Genomic DNA, 19,991 nt, shown 5'->3' on the forward strand with positions numbered 1-19,991 from the left:
TTGCTGGAACACGTAATGTGGCACCTTTCTCACAACTTTGCTCAACATTTCAAGAAAAATGAAACACCTCAACCAATTAAGTAGATCTACTTTGGTTCCCAGTGTCATGCTTCTCCCATTTCAAACTGGCATTGCCAATCTAAAAAAGCCCTGTTTGTTTTAGAACTACATCATGGACAGTGTTTAACAACCTCAACCACAGAATATAACATGAAAATTTACCAATCATAAATTCAGAGATGTTGAGCTCTGCAGGATGGTTGCCTATAAATATTTCGATCAAACACTCAGATACACATCAGAACGCAGGAGATTCGCAGAGTAGCCAAGCCAGGAATGTAGTGGGATTTCTTCATTCCCAATTCTCAGGTAAGTTACCAGGTCATTATTTTTCATACAACAGTTCCACATAAGGAAGCAAGTCCTGAAAGGTGCACACATAATAAAGCATCTATCTATCTATCTCTATCTACATGCTCATGACTAATTATGTCACTAGTTTGTTTTTTCAAAAAATAAAAAAAACAGTCAAAGGATATGTCTTTTGCATTAATGAAATATTTCACACTGTTTCCTTGCAAATGTATTAAAACTGTAAACATGCAAAGAAAAAAAGAAACAAAATTGTGGATGAGGATTTAAAAAACTAGAAATATACTGTATACAAAGCTACAATCGCAGTGCTCTAGGGATTTGGATATCCATGCTATGGCTTTCCCAGAGGCCAAGAGCAGCAGAAAATCATACACTTCTGCCATTTAGGAGTATATATGGTGTAAATATATTTATAAATTAGAAGTATGAAAGTATGAGTGGATATTTGAATTTTGCAAGAGACATACTGTGAGATTCACCTATGTTGATTTGGGTGATGAAAAAAAGTTACATTGTGTTACCCAGCATTATCATTTACATTTATAATCCCAACACTCTTAACAGCACAAACAATTAAAAACCTAAATATATAAATGCAAGTATTTAATCAAACAGATTGCAAGTTATTTTGTACTTTTGTTTAATTTATTGGGAAATATGTCAAGAACTGTGTAATGGGACATATGCTTTGTAAGGATAAATTTATTTAAACATTTTGGATAAAAAAAAGATCATAATCTGCATCACAACACTTTGAACTGCAGTCTGGTCTCTGTGATCCACCATTTGCTAGGACTTATCAGACTTTTTTCCCCCCCAACACATAAAAAATATGTACATTAGCTGGCAAATCCAAAATGGATGGTTTATGTGAGTGTGGATGGGAGTGTGTCCTGAAATATATGTGGGTTCAACGGTCTTCCCCTTTGCACAGTTCTTTTAAATCACATTAAAACCAAACAGATGCAGCTGGTTGATGCCAGTGTAGAAGAATCAGAATACAAGGAAGCAGACTTGTATACGGGCATAAAATAAAAACAAAAAGTTACTTTTAACCTTATCTGCCATCACAACCAAAACTTAATGTGCTGCCTTATTAAAAAAAAAAACAAAACCCGGGGTCGCCAGGTCACCTTATCATTGTGCTTCGGCTCACTGTACTGGTGACTCACCACCATATCCTGCACATTGTCCACAACAGGAATAACTCACTTGGCCCTCTTTGACTCAAATGTCGGCACCAGCCCTTCTTTACTGCTGCCTCTCTCAACGGGCATCGGGAGCCCATTCACAAGCTGTCCATCAGCCCTCCCTGATTTGTGCTTCTGCTATCCTTCAGCTGTCTCTTGGGCACTTGGACTGAATCAATTTTAAATGACAGTCATTTCCCAAGAGCACATTCAACAAAGTATGCCAAGGATCAATTCATTAACAAACTTTGCAGTACTAACATAAATGCAATTGCATTGTTCTTAGTGAACAGTTGTCTCTATTTACAAACAAGATTACTGTTCTCTTATAAGCTTGTAAGACAAGTTTGCAATTCTCAGTACACTTTGAGTAACTTTTCTCTCATATGATATTACATGTGAAAGCTGATCATTTTTTGCTTTATTTTGCTATCAACGTTAAGCAACGCCAATACACACCTAGCCATTAAAAACTGAACACACTTTAAGTGCTTTCTCTGTTTATTTGAGATCATTAGTTCATTTGTTTTAATATTTAGTTAGGTCAGTTGCATTTCACAAAGCGAACTTCCATCAAACCAGAGCATGTCAATAAACACCCCGTGAGGCATGTCATGGACTTCTTTCATGGAGTAGATTCAATTTTTTTTCTGGGAAAAAATCATCATATAGAGTCGACAACAACTGCGTTTGTGCAATGACACATTTGCAATAATTATGAACACGGCTCTGTGAAAAGAATGCCTATTATATGATAACATGAGGAGTACATGAAAAGCATGCGCTACTACCCATGTTACAGAAAGGACACTTTCGTCTCGGTGACTTTACAGGAGATGGCAAGCTCTGCTTAGGGCATAAAGTGATGTGCTTCAATTTCATTTTGTGAGCAGATGTTCAGGCGAGTTTCATTTCACTGTATGATGATGATTATCTAATTGCCAGCAGTAAAGGCACATCACGACTTCCACAGTAAACCCAAATTTAACCTATTTCCTACAGTTAGATCAGTCCTGTGTTGGACTGCTCAAATGTTCACTACCATTTCTAAAGGGTTAAGGTCCACAACAGAATGTGATCGGTTTGTTCACATCTATCTAAATTAACTGGACTATAGGAAAAATTGCTTCACAGTTAGGAAAAAATGCTCCAAATGAACTTGGCATGAAAACCCCATTAGACGAATTTCTTTTATGCATGATTAACTTAAACTTCAGAGTCTGCCGATAAACACCATGAAGCCAAGTTCTTCTTTTTGCAAGTTTTTTTTTCTACATTTTACCTCATAGTCCATTATAAACTATATTCTAAAAATAATCAAACCTATGCATATACATATTTCATGTATTTATGATGGTATGCCATTATGTTATTTTCTTTTTTGGATTTACAAGGCAGCAGGAATTCTGGATCAGTTACATTCCATCACATGCTGCATGTTCACAGCAAGTGCAGGCTTCTTTGATCCACGGTCAGAGTATCATGCTGCTCATTGTGCCTCCATAGTAATTGTATGAGACCATAACCCAAAAAATAAATAGATAAAAATCGGATTTAGTGCTGTAAAAAAATATTAATCTGTTTAAATTGCTTTCCTCTTCTTGTTTTATACTATATCACAGATGCTCATCTGAGGTTTGATTTCCAGGCTCAGTGGAGGGGATTCTGTCTCTGATGGTATCATCTCTCTTTTTTTTTCACCATAGCCCTGGGAAACCACCCACTGAGGGCAACTGACTCCGCCCATTCTGGTCCCTCAGCTATAAAGCTCAGGCACTCCTGGCGTGGGTCACCTCATTCTGGAGAGAGCAGATCACAGAACAGAGCTGTACGGAGGAGTACGGACACACTACAGAACCTTGAACCTGGCACATTGCTTTACTTTATTATTTTATGCACCATCAGGCACCTGTTTTAAATTCTTTGAACCTGGCAAATGATTAAAAGATATGACCCGGTTGGTGTCCCAACATTTTTACTGTGACCAGTGTGTTCCCTTAGTCGATGACAACATATAGTAGCAATAAAGATTAGAACAGTGACTTACAAGAACATCCAATGTAATAAATCAGGGAAGGTTAGAATACACAGCCGGAAAAAAGCATGTTATATGATACGGGTTTAAATGGGGTATGAAATAGTTGAAATAGTACACTAACATTTACCAAGACTAAACGTAGCCCATAATTTCATAATACACTTCTCACCTGACAAGATACATTGGAAAAATATTTCAATCATCATCTGCAACGTTTGACTGCTGCCAACAGCAATAATTTAAAACCTACAATGTAACACCCATTGTCTGAATGGTGCAAGGCTCTCTATCAGCATGTAATGACCCATTACTTCTCTGTTTCATCTCTTTGTACTTTTGGGGTTCTTGGATTGACAGAGGCAAACCGGGAAAAGAAAGAATCGCTTTTCTTTTTTGCAGGTTTGGAACACAATCAGATGCTGTCAAAGCCAAGTCAAAAAAACAAACACAAAGATGTCGTCACATCAGACCATCTGAGAGCTGCCAGCGTGTTAGCTTACGTACTGATCTCAATCAGTCTACCAGACGTTAGGTGTAAGCTGATTGTTGCTAAGCAGGCTGTTAGGCTAGTGAAAGATACGTTACCTTCTACTTACAAGGCACCATTTTACTGTCACACCTCCAGCCAAGTATTTTGCCTTGATAATACTCATTGCGATATTCCTGGCAGTGCCTTAAAATTTATTTAGAGATTCAAAGATGGCATTTGAATCCAAGGATTTCCATATCATATTTACTTCAGAACAGGACATCCACCAGAAGCTAAGCATGTTCAGGCCCAGCCAGTAACTTGTATGGGAGACCACCTAAGAAAAACTTGGGTTGCTGTTGGAAGAGTTGTTGGTGAAGTCAGCAGGGGACATTAATCTGTGGTCAGAATGTGGATCCATTGCTGAGATGGGGACACTGTGCTGTAAATATGGCGCCATCCTTGTCCTGACTGTGTTCATACAAAAAATCCCGGGGCATTTTTCACAAAGAGAAGGGAGTATCCTGATGTCCAGGTTAAATTGCCCTCCATGGCTGAGTCATTTTGGCCCCCTAATCATTCCCAGTCTCTAACTGGTTATCTCTCTCTCTCACCACTTCACCACCTAACAGCTAAAAATGGCTGCCGTCACATCATCCAGGTGGATGCTACACATTGAAGTGGCTCTCCACTCACTGAAGCGCTTTGAGTAGTGAGAAAAGCATTATATACATGTAAAGAACTATTATTATTATTATTATTATTATTATTATTAAGGAGACATAGTCAAGGCAATCGCTTATGCAAACATATCACAGGTTACTTGTACATAGCATGATGTAAAACTTTAAAAGCACATAAAGTCTTACACCGTGCTTCTGAAGATCAATGCATGATGTTAAGGCTTTTTATTGGCTGTCATAGTGCAACTCATAGGCTGCATGTCAAAACTTAAGATTTGTTTTAGGAGTATTGGAATTTAGGATTAAAAAGAATAAGGAGGCAGCATATCAGAGCAATACGTTTCTAGACTAAAGTTCAGTGTTATGATTTGGCAAGGAAACAGAACAAAATAAAATGCAGTTGTACTGCGAGCCAATTACAGCATGTTAAAAATGGGACTTTTATTTTGAGTAGCGACTGCAGAAACTGTTAGACTAAACTTCATTCCATTCACTGCATTAGAAGTTATCTACCCATACCCAGTCTTTATTTCTTCTCTTTTGTTAGATTTCAGCGCAGCTTCTACTTTTTCTTTATTTTCTTCAAACTAACATGTAACAGTATAAAGGTCCCCTGCCACTCGGTGATACTGGAGCACCCCAGTTGCGATTCAAGATTAAAAAATAAATTGCTTTGGCAGTTAATGGTGCTCAGCAAACAGTTCTCTCATTATTTTAGTTCGAAAGCCTCAACAAATCAGTAACCTCTAAATGACTGCAGGATTTTATTATGGCGAAGTCTTCCTAGTAAGAAAATAGCTTCATAGGTGAGAAGACAATTCACCAAATGTATCTCTCTCTAAAATTACTAAATGTTATACACAGAGTGAAACCCACTGTATCAAAGTATGGCGGACTAAAAATTAAAAACCTTCAAAAATAAATCTTATTGCCAATTAAGCCAGAAATGTAAAGTGGTTCCCTTATAAAAAAGGCACAAAAAAGACAACCATAGACAATAACATGAAGATTTTCTAACAAGCTTTTGTTTCTATTGGTTTTATTTTAGGTCACAACCTTTTCCGGGTGATGGAGGTCAGTAAGGTTTCAAATAGGAGTGTCGTGAGTGGGGAATACACGTTACATGTGTTCAAAATAAATGTAAGTCATTGTAAAGGAAAAGACATTCTGTTAGACACTTTGCCATATGAAGACATAAGTGGACAAAAATAAACAAAGCACTGCCACTGGCTGCATGTCGTCTCTGCTGTTCATAGCTATGATGAATGATACAGTAGAAGGAAATGAGCGGCTGAAAGAATTAGCAACTAAGTTCATAAAATGATGAAGTCCAGAATATCCATTTGAGCTAAATGGTGTGCCATCACACCCAGGTAATGGAAGGTGAAAGGATCAAACTCCTGTTAAGTGAGGTCCTCATGTTGTTGATAATGAAGAACCAAAGGGGAAGTCGATTTCTGTAGTCAATACATCTAAAACAGGCAGCATGGTGTACCGGTTAAGGCTTTGGACTACAAATACTGAGGTTGTAGATTCAGATTCCGCTACTGACGCTGTGTGACCATGAACAAGTCACTTCACCTGCCAGGGCTCCAATTGGAAAACCAAAAGAAATGCAACTGTAATTTATAATTGTATCATAAATGTTGTAAGTCGCTTTGGATAAAGGCATCAGCCAGTTAATTACATGTCAATGTAAAAGAGTATATGTGCCTAAAGACAGTGATCCCACCCCAGCACAACCACATACCAACGAGAAGGCTGCATAATATTCAACTTCTAGCTGCATGGAAGATAAAAGATGGCAGAAGAGGAGCAAAATCCATATGTTAACTAAATGCTAAGACATACTATACATATTAATAAAGTATCTATCTATCTATTGTGATGGATGTCCGGCAAAAGTTTCCGGCCCTTATCCCCAGGCTCCCAGGAGGAGCTCTACCGACAGCATGGACGTGCCCCGAGTTCCAGCAGGGCCTCATGGACTTTGTAGTTTTTATACACAGCCCTGCTGGATACCTTGGGGACCACAAGGAGTCACTGTAGGGAGGCTTGTGGACTCATATATGCCCTATAACCTGGAAGTGCTTCATAATCCCGTGACAGGAAGAAACGACGTGCTTCCGGGGTGAGGATATGGACTATTTACACTGACCCGGAAGGGATAAGGACTTGTGGACTGTGGGACTGGAACACCTCCGGGTCAAGGGGTATAAAAGACTCTGAGCTGAGCTGGGAGGAAGGGTAGCTAAGTGTCTGGTAGAGAAGGATTGTTTGATTATTGCTTAATTATTGTATGAATAATGTAGAGGGGAAGGTACTTGGTGTACTGTGTTACAAGAAAATAAAAGTCTTGGACTTTTACTTGGTGTTTGGAGTGGTATCTGGGGGTTCAAGAGGTGGATCAGAACCTCTACTGCTACACTATCTATCTATCTATCTATCTATCTATCTAAATGAATCGTGTTCCTGGTGTGAGAGAGTGGAGGTGTGTTGCATGTTGTTGAGCAGGCAAGTTAAGAATTTCACTTTATTGTGGTACATGTGACAATATGGCTACTGCTACAGATGAAGACATTACTAAAAAAGTCAAACAACACCATTCTAGTTTTAATCAGGTTGACAGCTTTAGTGATAAATAATCATTCACACATTAGTGGCTGAACAGCCCTAAATAATCAAAGGACAACCAACAGAAACACCTGGTGAACCCACAGTGTCAGAGGGAATTCATTGTACAGTCTGCTTCCAGATCTGCTACTAGTGGGTCAGAGTGAGACACACAACTAGGAGAAACAGCATGGGAGGTATGGGGAGAGTCACATTGCAGGGGTTATGCAGAGCCAAGCCTCACTCGTTCAAAATCGTCAAGAAAGAGGAACAAGCCATAAACAATTACCTTTACAATTTATTACACGGTACATTCACACTCCAGCTTATAAAGCAAATAAATTAATTACACAATTGAACCTTGGACCCGAAAGAAGTCAGATTATTCTGAAAGAAATTAAGCAGAACGCATCCCAGCTAGGAATCAATGTGGGGTCCAAACACTGCAGCAGTAGCAGGTAGCAGTTATTTTTATATCTGAGCTCTTTTTGGCTCCAGATTTGAAACCAGCTGGAGTTGCTCTATCGCTATATAAATATACACACATTATGTCAGGCCCTCCAAAGCGAATGTCATCAGCTTGCACTAAAATTTCACTTTTGCAACTACAGATTTCATTTTCTTCACAAACATTTTTTCAAGTTAAATGGAAATAAAAAAGATGTTATCTGAAAAGGTTGGTGAAAATGGCTAAAACTGTTAGTAAGAGGACAAAAAATTTAATACAAGAAAGGTAATAAGAGTATTCAAGGTCTTGGTTTGTCTTGAGAAAATTCAGTATTATCAGGTGAGTAAAAGCAGTAACTGGACGGAACAGAAAATGAGGTCATCAAAGAAATTGTAAGCATAAATATAAGCATGTTTTTTATATATATATATATATATATATATATATATATATATATATATATATACAGTATACACTCACCTAAAGGATTATTAGGAGCACCATACTAATACGGTGTTTGACCCCCTTTCACCTTCAGAACTGCCTTAATTCTACGTGGCATTGATTCAACAAGGTGCTGAAAGCATTTTTAGAAATGTTGGCCCATATTGATAGGATAGCATCTTGCAGTTGATGGAGATTTGTGGGATGCACATCCAGGGCACGAAGCTCCCATTCCACCACATCCCAAAGATGCTCTATTGGGTTGAGATCTGGTGACTGTGGGGGCCATTTTAGTACAGTGAACTCATTGTCATATTCAAGAAACCAATTTGAAGTGATTCGAGCTTTGTGACATGGTGCATTATCCTGCTGGAAGTAGCCATCAGAGGATGGGTACATGGTGGTCATGAAAGGATGGACATGGTCAGAAACAATGCTCAGGTAGCCCGTGGCATTTAAACGATGCCCAATTGGCACTAAGGGGCCTAAAGTGTGCCAAGAAAACATCCCCACACCATTACACCACCACCACCAGCCTGCACAGTGGTAACAAGGCATGATGGATCCATGTTCTCATTCTGTTTACGCCAAATTCTGACTCTACCATTTGAATGTCTCAACAGAAATCGAGACTCATCAGACCAGGCAACATTTTTCCAGTCTTCAACTGTCCAATTTTGGTGAGCTCATGCAAATTGTAGCCTCTTTTTCCTATTTGTAGTGGAAATGAGTGGTACCCGGTGGGGTCTTCTGCTGTTGTAGCCCATCCGCCTCAAGGTTGTGCATGTTGTGGCTTCACAAATGTTTTGCTGCATACCTCGGTTGTAACGAGTGGTTATTTCAGTCAAAGTTGCTCTTCTATCAGCTTGAATCAGTCGGCCCATTCTCCTATGACCTCTGGCATCAACAAGGCATTTTCACCCACAGGACTGCCGCATACTGGATGTTTTTCCTTTTTTACACCATTCTTTGTAAACCCTAGAAATGGTTGTGCGTGAAAATCCCAGTAACTGAGCAGATTGTGAAATACTCAGACTGGCCCGTCTGGCACCAACAACCATGCCACGCTCAAAATTGCTTAAATCACCTTTCTTTCCCATTCTGACATTCAGTTTGGAGTTCAGAAGATTGTCTTGACCAGGACCACACCCCTAAATGCATTGAAGCAACTGCCATGTGATTGGTTGATTAGATAATTGCATTAATGAGAAATTGAACAGGTGTTCCTAATAATCATTTAGGTGAGTGTATATATATATATATATATATATGTTTTGACTGCCACCATCTGGGCTACGACTGGAGGTGCTGTCTGTTTAGAAGGTCGTTAGATGCCAGGAGACGGTGTCAGGGCAGTGCCTCCCTGTCCCTTTCTTGTCTTGTTGTTTCAGGGTGCAGATGTGGACCTGATTATGTTGATTCCCAGCCTGGAGCAGGACCATTAAGGCTCAACTGAGGGAGGGGCAGTGTAACGTACGGGCCCGGCCAGGAAGCCTCTATGTTGAAAAAAAATGTTTCTGGAGCATTGCTTCCCGCGAAGTGTTAAAGGGCAGCCCACCCTGGTACTACAGGTTTGGAGCATGGGAGCTCAAACCTGTTGGGGCCAATGACCACCAACAGGGGGTGCCTGAAGAACTGTTGAGCCCTTTGATGCAGCACTGCCGCCACACCTGTAAGTGCTGCCAGAAATAGGTCAACAAGCACCTGGTGCCTTTCCAGGTGCCTTATCAAAGGAGCCAGCTGCCGATGTTCTGAGGGCAAGAGTCGGGTGGGAGAAGTCGAAGCTCATCAGGAGGAGCATAGCAGAGCGGAGTGGAGAGAAAGAGAAGAAGAAAAGGTTGTGTGCTGAACTGTATTTAGAGCTTGCGACTGTGCTATACTGGTGGGAAACGGGTAAAGGTGTTTCCCACAGGAAGAAAAAGGAAAATAATAATTGTGTGTGCTTGCACTTGTGTCTTATGTCTGTCTTTGTCGGGTTAGGGTGGCAGGTGCACCCCCTGGTGGTCCACTATATATATAGTGTAGAAAATCATCAAGGCTACAGACAGACACTAAGGATACACGATGTCCAAACACAACATCCATCCATCCATCCATTATCCAATCCACTATATCCTAACTACAGGGTCACGGGGGTCTGCTGGAACCAATCCCGGCCAACACAGGGCGCAAGGCAGGAAACAAACCCCAGGCAGGGCGCCAGACCACCGCGGTACAGCACAACACAGCCACAATCTCAAACTCACACGGCTCAGTTCTTTTTCTACTCTCTTTTCTTCTGCCGCCTCCACTCCTCTCTTGCAAGCTCCATCCTCATCCACCCGACTCCGGCACCCTGAATGGAGTGAGGCGGCCCCTTTTATAGTGCACCTGAAAATGCTCCTGGTGCTTCGCGATTAACCTCTAGCTGCACTTCTGGGTGTGGCAGAAGCGTTGCTTGTGAATCCAGCTCCTCTTTAAGATGCACTTCTGGGTGTGGCAGAAGTGCTACAGATCTTGTTTCCGGTGCTGTCCAGGCCCCCCTGGCAGTGGCCACGGACCCTAACAGGTTTGAGTTTATAAGCCCCAAGCCCATGGCCCCGATGCAACCCAGCGGGGCTGCCCTCTCATGTCCCGGGGTATAAATTGCCCTTCTCCTGGTTCTCTGCTCCTCCAGGTCTTCCAGCTGGGCACGATCCCCAGCCGTGCATCACAATATATACTGTATATATGGAAGGAGGCCCAAGTCAGTGTCTTCATTACACGTGACTCCAATAGCTACGTGACAGAAGTAATAAGACATGCCAGTTATGCTACCAATAGTCTCTCATGTAGCTCTGCCACAGGCACTAATTCTATAGTGGAATCATGCTGTGGTCTTCTGGGCCTTTAAGGACAGAAAAAAACAATGAGGAGACCTCCATTATGATGTTCTTGGTTCAGAATGAGGTTAGCACTGGCCAAAAGGTGGTTCCCAGGAGACTGAAAATGCAGATAGAGTTTGGGGCTTCAGAGACCATTCTGTCCTTACAGACTCTGAACTTGGAGTGAGGAGGAGGATAGCTGGAGCGGAGGCACCACAGGAGGGAGGAAGTGAGGTGAGACAACAGAGTTTGAACTGTTTATTCAAATGAGAAAGTGTTTTAGGTAATAAAAAACCAAGATGACCAGGGTGTTGGTTTCTTATTTGTTTGTTACTTGAGGTGTTACTATAACCCATCTCTTCCTTGTACTTACAACTTTGTACTTATTGGGCTACTTAGAATTATCTGAAATTGGGTATTTCACATGGTTCTTTATAACGGCTTTTTATGTACTTGTTGATGCATTCTATGGTTTTCTTACAAATTGTTGGGCTCATGAGGTAGTTTAGCTGTTGCCAGAGAACAGGAATGCCTTACCTTAATTGGGAATGTAGTTTTGTTGCCTTGGCATTGAAGTCTTCCCAGATGGGGTAGGAACTCTACAAAAGAACAAAAAGATACAATTTGTATGGAACAGGGAACAATTCATAGGCAGATATTTCCACATTTACTGAGACAAACGATATGCATTATATTTACTTATGTGAAATTTAAACAATAAGAAGGGAGACATTTCTCAGTTTACTGAAACAAATGATATGCATCATATTTACTCATTTTAAATTTAAACAATAAAGGTGCATGCCACGCATTCAACAGAGTAACACAGAATATCACACACGTTACCTACTGCTGCATGCCTACAGCAGATAAATGACAAATAATTCATTTATGACATTGTTTCCTGAAGCCCTTATCTCCATGTTCTCCATCACAGGTTTATTCAGTAGGGCTCACTCGGCTGATATGCCTGGTTTGGTTTTCCATTTGTGTTCCCATTCACACACAGGTTGCTCGCAATTAACTGCAATTCATGGTTTAGGACCCGGCTTCTTGTGTTTGTGTAGCAGCCAAAGAACATCTTCTTTCATAATACCAACCTTACACTCATTAGTGGAAATCAGTGGTCAGGGACCACCCATGGCTTCAGGGATTTTACTACTAGTTCCGAGTTGGTCTGTCATGTGGTGGGTGCGGCAATGCAATGTATCAGTGTGTGCTCCTAACCTCATCATCATCCTTCACAATCAGTGCATCATTCTTATTTTTATCTGATCTCATTTTCATATTCTTTGCCATGGCTCTCCATGCTTACAATTCTTTGCTTATTTCGTTTTAATTTATTCTGTTCTACAGAGTTTGCTCCCTTCAGTGTATTCAAATGCTGAGGATTAACAATGCGCAGGACAGACACAGGTACAAACAACACGAATACTAAAGTACAATACAACAACAAACTTCACTGTCATTGTCACTTGTCTACTCATTAATAAATGCTTCTTACAAATGAGCAGAATGTGGTACTGAAGTGAGTGCCCACCCGTAGTCAGCATTTGGATAAGACTGAGGGAATAAACTCTAGAGAAACGGGTAAATGGCAACGGAAATTTAAGCAATTAATTTTGGTAGAAGGACACATATTTCAGAATTTCTTAGAATAAGAGGATGAAAAAGTTCAGCTCACTAAATACTGAGATCAACTTTTAAAAAAAAGTGATACACTGATGGTGAAATTGGTTGGAATAAAAGCCGACAGCCACAGAGGAGCCCAGCACTGAAAACGTGTTAGGTTTTGACCCCCTACAACCAACATCATCACTGAGACAAGAACTTGGCTGCCATAAAATGTAACACAGTTTAACTGAGAATTCATGTGTTCAGCACATGAGGCTCTCGCTGTAGCCAAAGTGAAAACTGGCAACTCCAGAAGGATAATATTTTATTAGCAAAAAGACCAAGAGATAGAGCTTTTGAGATGAAAAAGCCAATAAACAGTCAGTAGACACAGTAAGGGCTCAAAAGCAAAAATATCTTTCTATTATAATAAAAAAATCCAATCCTGGGACAAGATGAGACTTTTTAGCCTGGGACGAGACATGACTTTTTCAGAGAGATACTTTCACTTCCCGAGAGATGAGACTTTGTGCCATGAGATTTAACCACGCCTGGGGCTGGAAATAAAAGACAAAGAGTAGATGACAAAGTAGAACATCGTAAAGAGGTTCAGAAATGTTGGTGCGATACACATGCAGAGCCGGTTAGAGATAATGGAAGTACTGAAATTCGAACGTCTCAGAAAAATGATAGTAAAGATCACATTAGCACAAACAAACAGAAATTATTACTCGGTGAAATAATGGAACAGCAAAAGGAGATTGAATATATTGTTCAGATTTAAACTTTAAGTGGAAGACTTGTAGATCACCTAATTCGTGTTGCCATCATGGAAAAGCATTGTTTCTTCCCAATGAAGAGGCCTACCCTAAGAATTAAAAGATTTGTTGTTTCGGTGAAAATGACATCTACCTACGCGAGCGGCACAGACTAGAAGTGGCTGATGCACAAAACATGAGTCACAAAACCAAAACTTTAAACAAAAAATTGGAAGTAAAAGGTCCTAAGCACACCTACAATTCCTTTCCATAACTAACTTTTTTGCTTGTCTGAATCCAAAAGCTGGATGTTGGGTGATGCAAACCAACAACCTAAATTGTGTTAGCATAATGGTATCACATCATTGGTGATGGTGGACGAGCCAACTGACAATGGAGGCCAGATCCAATAACAGAATGGTGGTAACCATAGCAAAACAGCAACTAAAATGGGATTGTGGTGATCATAAACAAAGTAAAAAATTTACAATTAGAAAATCTTACCATTAATGAAGAAAATAGCACAGAAAGAATCCAGTTTGAAAAGGCGTTAAAAGACCTCTCTGTGTGATCTTTGTCCTGGTGGCAAATAAGCTTGTTGTAAACTATAATGGCCAATGTGGTCTTGGTTACAATACATTATCCACATGCAGCAAGCCTAAGTGATATGAAGGAAATTGGGGATTCTGGGTACACTGCTGAAGTCAAGTCAAGTTGGGGAGCATGTACTGGTACAGTGCGTTGCCGCACCCAATACATGACGAAACAACTCGGGATCCCGGTTGGCAACCCCCCATGAAGACACACGGTTCAGTCCCACCCTACGGAAATGACCCTCTATCTGCCGCAGTCAGGTGTTACGTGGATGACCCCTTGGCCTGATCCAGCCACTCGGGTCCCCAACAATGAGGATCCTACGAGCCGGATCACCCTCGGGGAAACGTGCCACATGACCGTAGTGCCGTAACTGACGCTCCCTCACAATGCAGGTAATGTGCCTCTTTCGGGACTCCATGAGCAACTGCTCATTCGACACAAAGTCAAACCAACGGTACCCAATGATTTTCCAGAGAGACACAGTACCAAAGGAGTCCAGTCTTCGTCTTCATCGTACACTGCTTGCTACATTAAAATTTGATCAAATATATCTGAGAAACTTGTTCATATACAGTAGGTTCTTCTTTAGCAGCCTTAGGACAGGCTGTACAAGAAACGCACAACACAACAGAAATAAATGATTAAAATCGTCATGCATGCTGTAAAGACTGTGCAGTGCTTACTTTAATTCTGAGATCGTCAATGTTAAAGAACTGAGTTTTCTGCTTCTTGAAGAAAAAACAAGTTGGAAATAAGCAGTATATTTTATTATCCATATCTCTAAAACTACTGTCTAACCAAAACCAGTTTCAATAACCGGACCTGTAGGAAACGTAAAACTCATGAGCTACTGTAGACCCGCTGCAGAATTCATTTTCAGAAATGTTCCCTGCCACCACCCAGGGCAGTCACTCTATGGAGCGTCCAAGAAGCTTTAATCACATGAATTCTGCATATGGAGGCTTCTGTTCAACTATACTTAGGGCTGCCTGCAACATAAACACTGTGCTTATAAATTCTTTTCATTTAGAGACACCAAGGAGCCCAGGAACTCCACCGAGTCTGTGACGAGGCACCACTTGGCTTGGTGATTACAAACATACCATACGTTAAATTTTAATGACGTAGTCCTCAGCACGACTAACTTCCTAAGTGCTCTGCTGCCGTGGTGGCACCATGCTTGCTAACAGATCCACACTCGATCATCTTCACCTCTTTGGCCGCTGGCACAGCATCCTCCTCACTCTGCGGAACTCTCCTTTTTTTTCCATGTAAACATCATTTTTAAAAAAAGAAATCAGCTGGAATCAGCAGCCTCAGAAACAGATGTTATAAATTACTTCACCGCAAAATAAAACTGCTACCAAGATCTTTCATTAATACAACCTCCTCCGCCTTGGTGTCTATTTAAAATGCATGTTGGAATTTTCATTTTGAAATCTCAGCAGGCTACCCTCTGTTTAGGCTTGAAGTTCTGTTCATTTCAAGTACAAGTGCCTTCGCGTTCCATGTTGTCTGCAAAAGAACTGCAGCTTATGTGCAACAGAGGTGAAATCCAGGGCCTGAAGATGGTCCTTTAACATAAAATAGTACCACCACCCTTCTGTTTTTGCCTTTTCTTTGTTAAATTTGAAATGGAATACAAAAGTAAGGCTATTAGCTGGATGAGCTAAACTTGTTTATAGATTAGATAAATAACCATAGCTTGACTGAAGGTAACTCCTTGCCTTTGAGCCCTGTGTGTGTGTGTGCGTGTGCGTGTACAGAGGCTGGACTTAAACAACAGGAATGGCTCTGACTTGCTGTGTGACCCTGAGCAAGTTACTTAATCTGTCTGTGCAGAAGGAGGGATTGTAATGAATGCAAACAATTTCACTACATTATTATACTTTACGCCTATACTTTATTTCTCCCCAAGATGAAATTAAAATTTTACAGAAGCTTCCACTAAATAAATAAAAACAAATAATAACCCCACCACACACACATAAGAGCTTCTGGGTTGGATAACAGATAGCTGCTGCTTTTAATAACAGGGTTATTGGTGACTTTAAGATGAGGTCAGAACTGCTCAGATTGTACCACAGGTTTAAATCCAAAGTCAGATTATATATACTGTAACAGATGGCTGGGGTTCTTACTCGGCCGGGACGCCTAAAAGGACCGGAAGGGGGCAAGAATAGCTTCCGGGCCACGAGTGGGCAACCGCCCTGGAACAGGAAAAGAGAGAAAAGATTATAACTCGTTGGGACCCATGGCCACCGCCAGAGGGCACCTTAAACCTCGTGGGACCTGGAAATAGTTACTTCCGCCACACTCTGCAAGATGGCGGAGGAACCTTCCAGGGACGCCCAGAGTGCTTCCGGTGCAAAGGGCTGCACTTCCGCCACACCAAGAAGTGCTGCCGGATGGACGTCATCAGCCACCTGGAGCACATCCGGGCAGGAATAAAAGGGGCCGCCTTCCAGCAATCGGGGAGCTAGAGTCGGGAGAGGGAGCAGGACGAAGCTCCCAGGAAGAGATTGGTGGCCAAGGACTGAGAGAAAGAGGAATATTGGGGTGATTATTGATTTGTGCATTGTGTGGTGTTTGTGGACTGTGTTTATTTACTGAATAATAAACATGCGACTTTTATAAAGATGTGGACTCTGACTGGTGGTGTCCGGGCAAGTCTCACAATACGTACATGCATACATTTGTAAAGAGCTGGTCCGGCTTATAGGGTCCACGATTAGAACACGCTGATAGACATTGGTTTGTTATTTGAACTCAGCAGCATTCAGAATGTTTCATCATTAAGATATTGGTACGGAGTGAATCATTTCTGTTGATGAAGTAACTCATATCCCTGAGCAGTCCACATTTCCATGTCAGGATCACGCATTCAGTTTTAATTGTATTGTGCTTCTTTTTTCACTATTCACTCATTGAAACAAATCTCCAGTTCCCCTCCAGCCTTTTGAAACCTGTCCAGTGTCTGAAATTAAAGGCGTAGGCCAGTTCTCCACAACCCAACATGGCACAGTACCATCAGCCAGTTATTACATATGACATGCAAATAGAGTAAACTCTCACAAACCATTTATCAGTTACTAAAGATGAGCTTCTCAAAGTATGATGGCGCACAGCAGTTAAATATACATAAAGTTAAGCATGGCAATATTAAAATCCTTTACACCTACACCCACAGAACATATTCTATGTGTCACAACTGAGATGTTCTTGAGTGTGTCCACATTCTTTTTTTATATTCATTTTGAATATCTTTTAACAATTACTTTTCCTGAATTCTTTCTTCATGTTTGCATTTTGGCACTTAAGGTGTTGAGTAGGTAACATTAAAAGGTAGTGTCAGCGGCAGGATAGGCCTCTGCCACCCTAAGCGCCAATGTATGCCATCATGAGTGTCATTTTGTGTAAACACAGATGGTAAGCACATCTCAACTGACAGATCTTTGTGTAGGCAAGTGGGAACAGTGCTGGATTTTTAAAAAAACAAACATATTTTTATTGTTTTACTCTGCCTGAAAGTGTTTAGAACATTCTAAAGGTGAAGCTGGGTTTTCAATTTAGGATGACTACTGTATACAATTTCCACTACAGATCTAGCTCTTTATTTGTTTGGATACTTTGGATAATTTCAAACTACCTGATCTTGGTTAGTCAAGAGAAAAATAAAATAATTAGCAATCTGGTGAGTAAAAAGCAAAATTATAATTATTCATATACATTTTGTAAGCCATTCAGACTGTGATAACTTATTTTGTTCCATGTTACTGCTTCACAGTAGACCACATTTGCAACGTTCACTCACCAGCACTGACTCACTGCATGACCCTGAGCACTCCAGGTGTACATGATACACAGTGGAGGTACCAAGGTGGACCTGGAGGGAGGGTGGTTCCTTACCCAGATGGGAGGCCATAATGGAAGGATGGATAGGCATCCTGGCTGGGGTAGTTGTGGATACCTTTCCTGGCTGGGAAGATATAACAGAAGGGCAGGGAAGGACAGTCTCTTGGGGCCTTGTCAGATGGTAGCATCGCTCAGGCACAGTTCTCATTTGTACACCCGCAGGGTTATCCATTCATATCTTTCCTGTTTGGCCTCCCATCTGAGTAAGGAGCCATCCTCCCTTCTGGTTGAGATGCCAGTCTATCCACCTTGGCACCTACAACAGTCAGGTTTGTTGTCATATGTGCAGAGTACAGTGGAATTCTAATTTGCATGTCTGACCAAGACAAGCTATCGCTCACTGCCACTCTCCAGTGCCAGATTTGTCAGAATGGGACTTCATCCTGAAACCTCAAGATTCTTTCTTTAACATGGCCTTTTTATAACTTCATTTTAATCTTAATTTAACTTAATCCTGATACTCTGTATGTTCAATTCATCATAATAACTATTCATGGTGGCTCTAAAATCGGTACTGGCCCCTACTCTCTTTTCTGTTTCTTTTTCCGGTTTCTTTGTCGTGGTGGCCTGCGCCACCACCACCTACTCAAAGCTTCATGATGCTCCAACAATGATGGACGGATTAAAAGGCAGAAGTCTACGTGACCATCATCATCATCAAGCCCTTCCGTGAGAATCCTAAATCCAAAGAGGACTGTTTCATTTATGTTAGGTAGAATGCCCAGAGGGGACTGGGCGGTCTCATGGTCTGGAATCCCTACAGATTTTATTTTTTCTCCAGCCGTCTGGAGTTTTTTTTGTTTTTTCTGTCCCCCCTGGCCATTGAACCTTACTCTTATTCGATGTTAATGTTGATTTATTTTGTTTTATAATTGTGTCTTTCATTTTTCTATTCTTTAATATGTAAAGCACTTTGAGCTACTGTTTGTATGAAAATGTGCTATATAAATAAATGTTGTTGTTGTTGTTGTTCTTTGTCAAAAGTGATTTGCTCAAAAACTGAAAATCTCAGAGAACCAAGTATACAACTGCACTGCACCTCCGTGAATGCAAAGAGCCTTGTGAATGTGTTTCACTATGAAAGATTTTAAGAAAACTAAAAGCCAGATGGTTGTGATCCTTGTATGAAGCTGCACAAATTGCACACAAGCACACCAAACGAGAACTCCAATAAACTGACAAGTGCATCCTGGGTTGCATCTCACTGATGGATGGAGGGTGTGGAGTGGTGGTGATAATGGAAAGGATGCCACACCAATTATAGTCTTTCCACGAGCAAATTTTCATGTTTGTTATCAAGATGCAAAACTTTATAACTCACTTTATTTCAAAACTACTGTCCACACCAAAAATGTGGAAATGTGAAATACACAACAAAGAAAGCAGAGTTAAAAATATTGCTTTCTTGTGGAAACAGAAGACCCGGCAGCTACACTAGACTGGTCTTTTTAATTTACAGCTATGGAGGCAGCTGCCCAAGTGTGTCATCCATGACGCCGGACTTGTCTAAATCTCAAGGAGGTAACCCCATGAAAACAGACAAAGACCCAGAAGTCCAGCAGGGTTAACAAGCAGGGATGTTGATGCATTCACTCATGTTGTTACATGACATGCAGGGGTGTCAAACTCACATCCTGGAGAGCTATTGGGACTGCAGGTTTTCATTCCAACTACCTTCTTAATTAGTGACCAGCTACTGGTGCCAACTAAACATCCTTCAGTTTGAACTGACTTGCCTTTTACGATTCTGAGCCCTGAATTATTTCTCTTCTCCCTAAGCAGTACTCAAACAGTCATGAGATGTAAAGCAAATAACATCAAACTTTGCTTAGTTTGAGTTAAGGGAAGTGATGCCAAGTTAGTGTTAGGATTTCTGACTTTTGGTTTATGTTGTCGGTATTCTGCATTGCACTTCTGTTTTGGTTACTCGGCTTGCCTGGCTTTTCAGGTTTTGGACCAGAAAGACAGACAGACAGACAGACAGACAGACAGACAGACAGACAG

General features: G+C 40.9%; 1 protein-coding gene across 13 annotated transcripts in view; it reads right to left on the reverse strand.

Annotated features, from left to right (window-relative positions):
• Window positions 1-19,991, reverse strand: part of mtss1lb (MTSS I-BAR domain containing 2b) — a 262,787-nt gene that overhangs the window by 190,377 nt on the left and 52,419 nt on the right. For all 13 annotated transcript variants that reach the window (XM_039763182.1, XM_039763174.1, XM_039763178.1 and 10 more), the window contains exon 2: window positions 11,641-11,702. In XM_039763182.1, the coding sequence (XP_039619116.1) occupies window positions 11,641-11,702 (62 nt within the window). The remainder of the gene's footprint in view (window positions 1-11,640; window positions 11,703-19,991) is intronic.

The sequence above is a fragment of the Polypterus senegalus genome, chromosome 9, assembly GCF_016835505.1.
Source record: "Polypterus senegalus isolate Bchr_013 chromosome 9, ASM1683550v1, whole genome shotgun sequence".
NCBI classification, from domain to species: domain Eukaryota; kingdom Metazoa; phylum Chordata; class Cladistia; order Polypteriformes; family Polypteridae; genus Polypterus; species Polypterus senegalus.